This window comes from Pararge aegeria, chromosome 25, assembly GCF_905163445.1.
Source record: "Pararge aegeria chromosome 25, ilParAegt1.1, whole genome shotgun sequence".
Taxonomy (NCBI): domain Eukaryota; kingdom Metazoa; phylum Arthropoda; class Insecta; order Lepidoptera; family Nymphalidae; genus Pararge; species Pararge aegeria.
Genome location: NC_053204.1, coordinates 4884226 through 4894565, shown reverse-complemented (window position 1 = coordinate 4894565; position 10340 = coordinate 4884226). Strand labels below are relative to the sequence as shown.

General features: G+C 34.0%; 2 protein-coding genes across 2 annotated transcripts; one reads left to right on the top strand and one right to left on the bottom strand.

Moving 5' to 3' along the window:
* Positions 1–30: 30 nt before the first annotated feature.
* Positions 31–3873, top strand: LOC120634743. Its single transcript, XM_039905518.1, has 8 exons — positions 31–240; positions 436–492; positions 1244–1387; positions 1490–1540; positions 2626–2676; positions 2836–2946; positions 3250–3330; positions 3748–3873. Exons 1-8 carry the CDS (start codon positions 160–162, stop codon positions 3871–3873), a joined length of 702 nt encoding a protein of 233 aa, XP_039761452.1. The 5' UTR covers positions 31–159.
* A 3685-nt stretch (positions 3874–7558) lies between these two features.
* LOC120634919 (zinc finger matrin-type protein 5) lies at positions 7559–9846 on the bottom strand. Its single transcript, XM_039905808.1, has 3 exons — positions 9444–9846; positions 8383–8517; positions 7559–7838 (listed from the first exon to the last, which is right to left on the bottom strand). The coding sequence occupies exons 1-3, from the start codon at positions 9568–9570 to the stop codon at positions 7576–7578; spliced, it is 525 nt and encodes a 174-aa protein (XP_039761742.1). The 5' UTR covers positions 9571–9846; the 3' UTR covers positions 7559–7575.
* Positions 9847–10340: the final 494 nt, after the last annotated feature.

Genomic DNA, 10340 nt, shown 5'->3' with positions numbered 1-10340 from the left:
AGTATGATAGCCATGGAAATCATTTGGAGTCTAGTTACCGTTACAAAAAAATGTAACAAAAAAATAGTTTTATCGTAAAACGTTCCCCTTAACCTATTTTGCCAATATGTCGTAAAATCTAATTAATTAACAAGTCAAGCGATATTTTTTATTCGAATAATGTTATTTCTTTCAACTGCCTTATCTACAATCATGAATACGATTTATATCGTAATTTTTTGTATTGTTTTTCGTTATGTGGTAAGAATATTCTTAAATTATTATAAACTATGACTATAAACTAAATAAAATAAACTATACTTACTTCTTATTCTCTTGTATTTGATAATAACATTAGTATACAAACGTACACCACCTACCATCAGATTACATCCACATTAAGGAACAAAACTACTTATCGTTTGTGCTTGGTTTTTATACATTTTTCTATTCCAGAAAAGTGACCAGGTTTCAGAAACCTTCGAAGATATTAATTATGAAGAAAATGAAAAGGTAACTAAATAATCATTATAACTAGGTTAATAAATAAAAGGTTAAATACATACTAGGTTAAAATACATACATTTTATGCCATTGGAATTTGGAACAAATAATAATTAAATTCCAGCTAAACGTACAAGTATCAGAAGCGAATGAAGGTGAGAATGATGACATTAATGAAAAGGTAAGTAGGTAAGTATTATCTTCAATACTGAATATCATTTATGTTTCGTAAATTATCTTTTCATTACAAGTTATAAACTACACTTTCTTTACTTGCACTGGATACAATGTTGTTATAGGTAAACTAAACTCAATTGACAGGAAACCACAAATGTCTGCATGCTGAAGTACTGGGTACGAATAATGGTAAAATCTAAAACTGAAATAAATAAAAAGCAAAGGACGAAAACAACGAAGATGAAGTTCATTGATTAACTGTATTATTAGATTAGAAATAAGTTATAGAATGTAATATTTTAGGATTTGAATAATTTTTAGGATTACAAAGTTAAGTTCCAAGATGTTGGAGCTCATAATATGACACATATTATGTGTCAAATTAACTGGTTTAGATCATCAAAGTTCGAAATAGAAGACCATATTAAGATTTTAACATTTATTGTTTTTGTTTAATTTAGCACATTAATCTAATAAAAATGTTTTTCATCCTACTAACGTGAACCGTTTCAGGGGTTGAAAAATAATTATCACAATTACATAATAACAGTTGGTTATAATAATTACCTAACTTTGTTGCCAGTTAGAAACCCATGATGAAGAAATGGAAGAAGAAAGAGAAGCGGGTGATGCAGCGGATCTGTTTGGTACAAATCAGCATTATAACATTCCAGTGAACTATCAAGATTTCGGGCGACGATTTGTTTTGACGTACCCATACTTTGAGGTTTGTTACTCAGCGAATTTTTATATGTAATAGTTTTCATGATGCTCGAATTTGAATTTTTGGTATTCCTCCTATTGCTTTAATAATTTCTGTTTCATTTAGAAGAATATTTTGAATGATGCTGCTGAAGCAGAGTTGGATAAAGCAGCGAAGGTGAGTACCTATAGTTATTAAAAAAGGATAGATTTGGTTAGATTTGGTTTAAAATAATGACAGTGTATAGTCAGTACATATTTGAAAATTTAATGTACGTCCATAAAAACATTTCTAAATTTAAGAAAAAATGTGACTGCAATAATTTAAACATTAGAAGTAAGAATAAACTTACAGTGCAATATACTAGGTTACATAAAATTCATAATTCGTTTAAAGGAAATTGCATACAATTTTACAATAAACTACCAATTGACATCTTGGAGATGTCTCTTAAAAAGTTCAAAGTTTGTATTAAACGTAAGCTTATAGAAAAGTCCTATTATAGTATAAAGGACTACGTCAACGATAAAAAAGCTTGGGTGTAAATTATTGCTCTAACCAGGTTGCTCTTCTAATAATTTAAAATGACATTGTGAGATGGCGATAACAAAAAAAAAAAAAAACACCCGGCTAAGTTTGTTGTGGTCTTCTTCTTAGACCGGGACGCGTTTGGAACCCTCGTAGCTTTAGTTTTAAGTTTACGAATGTGGTTATCGCCATCATCTCACTACCGTGTAATTCTTATGTACGCATCAAAAGTGCCACCTGTGGGCCTACTTGAATAAAGATATTTTTGACTTTGACTTTGACTTTGACTTAAGCAGACTACGGCATGGCTGATTTTTAATAAGTATCTGGCAAAACTAAGCTATAAATATTTTTTTTTAATCTGTGCTTTTCACGTCACGCCACGTCTTTTGCTTTCGTCAGCACATTGTACTTCACCAATTTCATGTGTATTGGAAGATCCATACATCAATCAGATATGGAATCAAACACTACTAATACAAATTAATTTTATGAAGATTAAAAAGGGGTATTTATCAAATAAAGTAGATTCTAGTGCTGTGAAAGCCTGTAAGGTAAATGAAAAAAAATAAACGGTCGTACTAATTTTAAAACGATTTGAAATAACTTAACTAGGTACCTACACTGAGCAGCTGGTAATAAACTTATTTTCCTTTATTGTAAAACTGGTTTTCCTGCGATAAGAATTTAGCGAATCACTATAATCACTTCTGTTTTAATTTAAATTATTGCAGCAGTATCTTCAATTAGAAAAAGCTCATGAAAAAGAGCTAACGCCAGTCAAGGTAAGTTCTGGTATAATAGAAATGTCCAAATGAGTGACTAAATAAATTAATAAGTAATAATATCAATAAGAGTATAATTGTACATAATCATATTTTTTATTCATTTCAATAAAATATGTTTGTATAAAAACAACATATTGATAAGGAAAAAATTTACAGGCCCCACCAGAATTTGTTTTAGAAATAGCAAAGCAATCTGCACTTTTGGAAGCGTCGAAACCGAAAAATCCCACTGAAGATATTATACAAAAAGATATTCTTAGAACAGGGGTGAGTCCAAAGTAATTGAATACCTACTACACATCGCTAGTCTAGCGCAATACATAAATACGAGCATGTCAAGGTCATCAGTGACGTGAACCCATAAATGACAACGGGGGATAATAGGTTTTCTCCACAAGAAATCCCTTTAAGTTTATGCTTCTGTAGTAGAACTACTACTAGTAGCACTGGCGATATGTAATATGGCCGTGGTTTTTCAATATTTGAAATTGTGTAACAAAATAACCTAGCTTACGTGTGTTTTTCTGTGTGTGCCCAAAGCATTTTTTTTTTTATTTCGTTTACTTTCAGGATTATTGGGACGATGTATGGAAAGAAGAAGTCGATGTGAAGAAAATGATGCTACGATCTGGCATTAATCAAAATAAATTGGTAAGATTATTAATTTATAACTTTACCTAGCAATATAAGCTTGAATTCACTGCCTTAAGTGGTTTTATTAATATTAATTTGAGATGGTAGTACAAAAAAAAATAACGTGCGCTTCCTCTTTGAGCAAAGAACCCTCGTAGTTGTATGCTAAAAAATATATACTCATCATTAGGTACTTCAGGTAAAGATGTTTTTTTAAATTCCACTACAAGTTAGTTAGTTACCCTTGGCTGCAATTTCACAATGACTACTAAGTAAGTGATGACGCAGCGTGCTAGTCTGAGATGGTAGCGTGCTAACCTGTTGGGAACTATCTCAACTATGGTACTCATATGTTGCAGGAGTGACAGTACCATCCGTGTCATACCCACGTTGGTATGATATGTGGTTGTTGGTAATTAAATTACTTTGTTCCAGGGTGCTGTCACAGTGAAAATATCACCGGGGTCGAAATTGCAGAAACTGATTTCCATGCTCAAAAAAAGATCCCCTAGATTTCTTTACGTTATAAATAAAAATAGCCAAGCATATTTCGTAGTTTAATTTTTGCGATAAACCGCGAATCGCTTTCATATTATTAGACTAGCTGTTACCACGATTTTGTCCGGGTCAAGTTTGGTTTGTATCGTGATATATTAGTGCTTTAAACCGTTAACGTTCCTAATGAATTAAGGCCATCCTTAAAGCGGTTATAGCGAATTGCGTAGGAGCTCGGCTTCACTCTCGGGGGGACGAGTTCGAATCCCAGTACGCATCTCTAACTTTTAAGGTATTAAAATATCACCTTTGAAGGAAAACATCGTGAGGAAACCTGCATGCCTGAGAGTTCTGCATAATGTTCTCAACGGCTTGTGAAGTACGGCCTTAACCCTGATATATTCTTAGATCCGTGCCCTCCGTGGATGACGTTGATGATATGAGAATAATATGCTGAGAATAATATCTCTACGTGATCAAATCAGCAATGAGGAGATCCGTAAAAATAGGCTGGTTTAATATAACGAGACTTATCCAAACTGAGCCAAAAGCAAAAGGTTCGATTCCCACTACAAGAAAATATCTGTGTGATGAGCATGAATGTATTTCAGTGTCTGGGTGTTAGTATTTATGTATGTTATTCATAAAAAATTTCATCAGTCATCTTAATTCACAAGCTACGCTTACTTTGGGGCTAGATGGCGATGTGTGTATTGTCGTAGTATATTTATTTAAAAAAAAAAACTTTTAATAATTAATTTAATTAATAACACCATCATTAAATGGATCTTTTATCACGTTAATAACTAAATCATTGACTTTATGATCCCTAATACTGGTGGATTTATTATTAGCCGCCTCTTGCAAAAGATTATAATAGTATTACAGTATGGATTTCTTAATATCCGCATTCTTTGGCTTCTCCAAATAAGACACCATTCTTCTTAGTTCATCTTGGACCTCTCTGTCCTTTATTATTCTTTGCACTTCATCGTAGAAGTAATTAGTGGTCAGCATATGACTGCTCATAAAACTTATTATTTGTCTCATCTTTTCGTAATGTTCTCTTTGTATCATGATATCAGCCTTTTTAAATTTCTTGTTTTTATTCAGCGTTTCATAGTTTTGACGCCCAATTTGTTTTTTTATCATATTTTGGTTTGGAACTTTGTATTTTTAATATTAGTAGACGTATTTTAATGTCACGATCATTGCCCGTTTCTTTTAAATCCCGCCTAAAATTATTATTTATGTGTAGTAATGATAGCGGATTTTCTATAGCCACTTTTTCAGTGAATATACCAACGTCATCAGTTTTATGATTATTTTTATAATGAGCATGAGACACTTCTATTTTAGGATAATATTTAACTCTCATTGGAAAACTTGTGACAAAATTACCCCAGTTAACCTGCAACAATTGTTATTTTATCTATTGATTGGTGTAGCGTTACCATTTACAATCGAATAAAATAAAAGTAATTTCATAAAATGGTAGTTTGTATGAAAATTTGGCTTCAGTATGTCACTGTTTGAAAAACTCGTATGGGCTATCACACGATTTTGCATTTGTATATAAGAGTAGGTATCTATACGTACCATTACATTTTATGACTGAGTTCCCACATCCTCATCACTTCAACTAATGGCCGCCCACAGCTGGACATAGGTCTTTTGTAGGGATTTCCACAATCCTCGGTCCTGGGCCGCTTGCCTCCAGCGACTCCCAGCGACTCGCCTGATGTCATCTGTCCACCGCGTTGGGGGCCGACCTACGCTGCGTTTACCGGTGCGGGGTCGCCAATCCAGCACCTTAAGACCCCGACGTCCATCGGTTCTGGTTCTCCGAACTATGTGCCCTGCTCACTCGCTGAGCTATGTCGGTAACTCTAGTTCTCCTACGGATCTCCTCATTTCTGATTTGATCACGTAGAGATACTCCTAGCATAGCTCTCTCCATCGCCCTCTGAGTGATTCTGAGCCTTCTTATGAGGAACATAGTTAGCGACCACGTCTCAGATCCGTGAGTCATCACTGGCAACACGCAATGTTCGAAGACTTTAGTCTGCAGGCACCGATGGATTTTGGACGAGAAGATGTCACGAAGTTTCCCGAACGCTGCCCATCCGGGTTGGATTCGGCGGTTAACCTCTTTCTCGAAGTTCCCACATTAACGGGAATAATTAAGAATTAAACTAGTTCATTATTTTGAGATAAAAAAATACCTTTCAACTTACCATGACAAAAATCTTTATCATTGTATTAAGTAAATTCATTATCACGGTTAGGTGCAAAAGTAAAAAAAATATAAATTACACATTTTCCATTATGATTTATAGTCACGGTTCGCTAAATCATCAATGATTGGAGCTAGATACGATACTTCAGCCAATGTAGGTACTTAGGAACTTTTGAACACTAGATTACTTCATTATTTGTATAATTTCCTACTTATGCCAATGCGAAAGTTGCTCCGAGAAAAAGAGCAAACCCACAAATTAATTTCGTTAATAGATATTGTAGGTACGTTGTAAAAATAATACTAGTTGTATAAGCTGTTGCCCGCGACTCCGTCCGCATTTGTTTAATTTTTTAAAGAACCCTGTAAGAGAATTTAATTTGACTTGGCTTTAAATTATGCATTGTCTATCTTCAGGATATAAGCTATATCAATACAAAGTGTTGTCTAGATTACCTATCGGCTCTGCTGCAATGCCCTGTAAAGGTTATTTAACTACGCGGAAACTGTACTCCTGTCCTTTCCCGGACTACAAATTGGGTATTCTATGTAAATCAATTCAATATTAAAGAAGGTTGAGTTAAACGCAGACATAACACAGATAACAAACTAACAAACTATCAGAGAAACACATTTTCGCAATCAACATTGTCAATCGCAAACGATCGTTCCGGGGTCTCGCTACAGTTGCACTACACCTAAGTCTTAATTCCCGACTACAAATTACGTCGTATTATCGAGCGATGTGCAGCTTAGAAACACCCGGTTGCGCTAGGTAAGAACGTTAACTTAAGTCAGTAAAGTCGGTAAAAGGAAACCAACCTTGCGAGTTTGGATGATGATTTGGTATATTTCGGTTTCAGCTTATAAAAATATTCATTAAATTAAGAGTCAACATCGTACTTATAGTAGAGTTGAATGGAAAGGTTAACCTAGAAAACTAACCATTAAAACAATTTTTTTAAGGAGTGTTAACGATCACACCCTTAGCGATGTTTGTAATTATTAATTTAATGTCTTAAGGGAGAGGATTGCTGCTATCTGCTTCGGTAACTTGTCGCATATAGACCAACCAAAGAAAGTCGTAAGTAGGTTTACACAATTGGAAATTTCTAACTAGACGGAGTTTACTTTCTAGACGTTGACTGTATACATAATAGAATTATTTTGCTGATAATGACGATTAGAAATCATAAATACTACTTTATATTTCTGCTTTAACCTAAATATAACTTACACAGTAACTTATCTTCTTCAATATAAAAACGGTTTAAAAAAGCCAGACAAATACCGTAAGCCAGTTATATAAAAAAAAAAAAAACTTAAAGTATAGCTAGTATCCTCTTTGACTTTTTTCGTGTTTATATTCTATTTGATACCTGACAGCAAACATGAATGTACTTTTAATCACTTAAAATGAGCTACAATAGATTATTTGTACCCAGGAATTTGATGGTTAGACCAGTATATGATATGTAAGAAAAATGAAATGTTCTAAATTAAACAAATAAAGAAACTGCAATTTTTATTTAGTTCAGACCCCACTGCATAAAACACGCATTCACAAAATCGCCACTCTTCAATCTTCTAATACTTGGTGGTAAACAATTGTAGTTATCGAAAACTGGGCTATACGTCCAAGGTAGAACATGGGTTACACCGCATTCATCATATATTACAGTGTCTTGCTCATCTAAGCCAGTTTTGATTGATTTTTCACTCTGTAGCCTTTGATAGAGGTCTTCGAATGATGGTTGAGACAAGTGATTTAGACTGTTGTATTTGGCAGCAACTGAAAATTTAAAAGAATATTAAAATTTATATTTCCCAGGGAAAGGAAAAAAAATTTCTTCTCCCACAGCATTATCAACTCATTATCACTCAGAGCATTGGTGCACAAGCGGAAATAAAATCCATATTATTTGTGTAATAATAAACAGGGGTAAACTTCTCCTATTTCATGTTCCCTTGCTTTAGCAGGTGGACATGTTAATTATATTCTCGGTCGGGGAATACAATCAGGATTCTGTGGAGTAAATTTTTGTTAGCCCTAAAGAATTGTAGGCAAACTTGAGCTTTAATACAATTGACATAAGATCCATTTTACTCTGCTGTTCAAGTATTTCCACAGTTGAAAAGGAATCCTTGATTGCAAGCAAGCAAATCTTGTATTAAGGCTACTGGTCTGAAGCCAGTAATTTTAAGTTAGACTTTTGCTTGAGTTAGTTAATTTTGCTGCAGCTCAAAGTGATAAACACATTTCTAGAAACGTAAAAAAATATTAATTGTGAAAAAGATAATTTAAGGTCATGCCCTTGATCCTAATATTCTCTTACCATAATTTCTCATAGCATTTATTTGATCTGGAGTGTAATGCGAGTATCTGCATATAGCTCCAAAGTGACAATCACCGCTGAAAAACCTTGAACATGGTTTTTTACTACCCTCTTCTTTTAATATTGTTTCCGGGTCTGAAATAAAACTATATCCATTATTTTATATGGCTGTACAAAATTAAGAAAACTATGCCCTGTTGGTTAAGATTGTTTACTAAAGGTATAGACTTTCCCTTTCTTTTAGTCTTAGACGGCCGATTGGCGCAGTGGGCAATGACCCTACTTTCTTAGTTCAAGGCCATGGGTTCAATTCCCACAACTGGACAATGTTTGTGTGATGAACATGAATGTTTTTCAATGTCTGGGTGTTTATCTATATATTATATGTATTTATGTATATTATTCATCAGTTATTGTAGTACAGGTAACACAAGCTACACTTACTCTGGGACCAGATGGTGAAGCGTGTACTTAAAAAAACTACTAAAACATAAATGTTTAAATTCAAAGGGATACCGTCCTTACTAATATTTTTAATGTGAAAGTGTGTTTGTATGTCCTTCCTTCACTCTTGTTCTTCAGTTTCCGCACTTGGTAGGCCTGAAACTGTCCATTTTATGTGTGGCCACTTATGTGGCTCCAGAAGCTGAGCAGGCAGCTCAGGTTGCCAAGATCTTCATGGAGTGTTGCTGAGGAGCCAACAAATCAACATGATTTTTGGCATAGTTTTAGTTGAAAGGACAGAGAATAACATGGGCTTCTTTTTATATTTGAGGAAAACACAGACTCTGTTTTAGATAGAATTTGTAAAAAAAACAGTAATAAATGTAGATGAAGAACATGGGCAACAGCTAGTCATAAATATGCATTGAAAAAAAAAGCGTAGCTGGTTACCACCCTACCGACAAGGACGTGGCGCAAAGCTATTTAGTGTTCCGGTGTGATGTCGCGTAGAAACGGATAGGGGTATGACTACCATTCTCTCTCAGCTCAACAGGTTATCCCGCTAAGGCTAACTTGTAGTGGAACTAAAATAAAAACTTACTTTCTGGTCTACATACCTTTAAATTGTTGATAATGTGCACTGACCAGTTTTTGATGAACCACTCCTTTTATATGAGTTCTTATAATAGTCGGTGCTGCTACCATGCTTTTGTCACAATAATCGCAGTAATATCTCTTGCCCATGATTATATTAATAAATTAATTTTATTTGGTTATTAAGATATTAGTTACGGGTTTATAAATCTTTCAATTAAGTTTTCAATCAGATCAGAAGTCTGTTTAATTTGGGATTTCGCATATGTAATAAGAATAATTATAAATTATAGCGAACATAAGATATATTTTCGCTATAATTTAAAGCTTTTCCTTTTTCTGTTGCTCTAAACAATCTCTGGGAAGTTGAATCCCAATTACAAAACCAACTTTTCCAAAATCAAAACATAAATAAACTTCAAATCAGAGTTGTCCAATGTCAGTGTCAATGCTATCGTTTTAAATTTTGATGCAGAATCAATTCTAGTCATTTTAAAAATGCTCTTTAAGGGCTGCCAGTACAAAAATCGAAAGCTTAATACCTACCAATTTATTATTTTATAGCCACGCCAGATACACGCTAAACATGTAAAAGGCTGATTACTGTTTGGAGGTGTCTCGTACTTTGAAGTTTGAAGTATGATGCCTGCATACTAACTGGGTACCTCAGCTGCTTACTCATAGAAAAGAAATGTACTTTAACAACTGTAGACGTACGTCCTACATTTAAGGGTGTTGTTCCATATTAAAAGCAATACTGAAATCTGAAGCACTTCTTTAATCATATTTAATGACGCTTATATAATACTGGCTGTTAGCCGCGACTTCGACTGCGTTTTTTTTAAAGCATCCCGTAGGATTAGTCTATGTGGGAGATGTGTTGCATTCAATTAAAGTTCGACAAAATCGTAAATAACTGT

Coding starts and splice junctions, on each gene's coding strand:
- LOC120634919 (XM_039905808.1), bottom strand. CDS start 9,570: ATGGGCAAGAGATATTACTGCGATTATTGTGACAAAAGCATGGTAGCA. Junction 8,518..9,443: donor ACATTATCAACAATTTAAAG/GTATGTAGACCA, acceptor GTTTTATTTCAG/ACCCGGAAACAATATTAAAA. Junction 7,839..8,382: donor AAATGCTATGAGAAATTATG/GTAAGAGAATAT, acceptor TTAAATTTTCAG/TTGCTGCCAAATACAACAGT.
- LOC120634743 (XM_039905518.1), top strand. CDS start 160: ATGTTATTTCTTTCAACTGCCTTATCTACAATCATGAATACGATTTAT. Junction 493..1,243: donor ATTATGAAGAAAATGAAAAG/GTAACTAAATAA, acceptor CTTTGTTGCCAG/TTAGAAACCCATGATGAAGA. Junction 2,947..3,249: donor AAGATATTCTTAGAACAGGG/GTGAGTCCAAAG, acceptor GTTTACTTTCAG/GATTATTGGGACGATGTATG.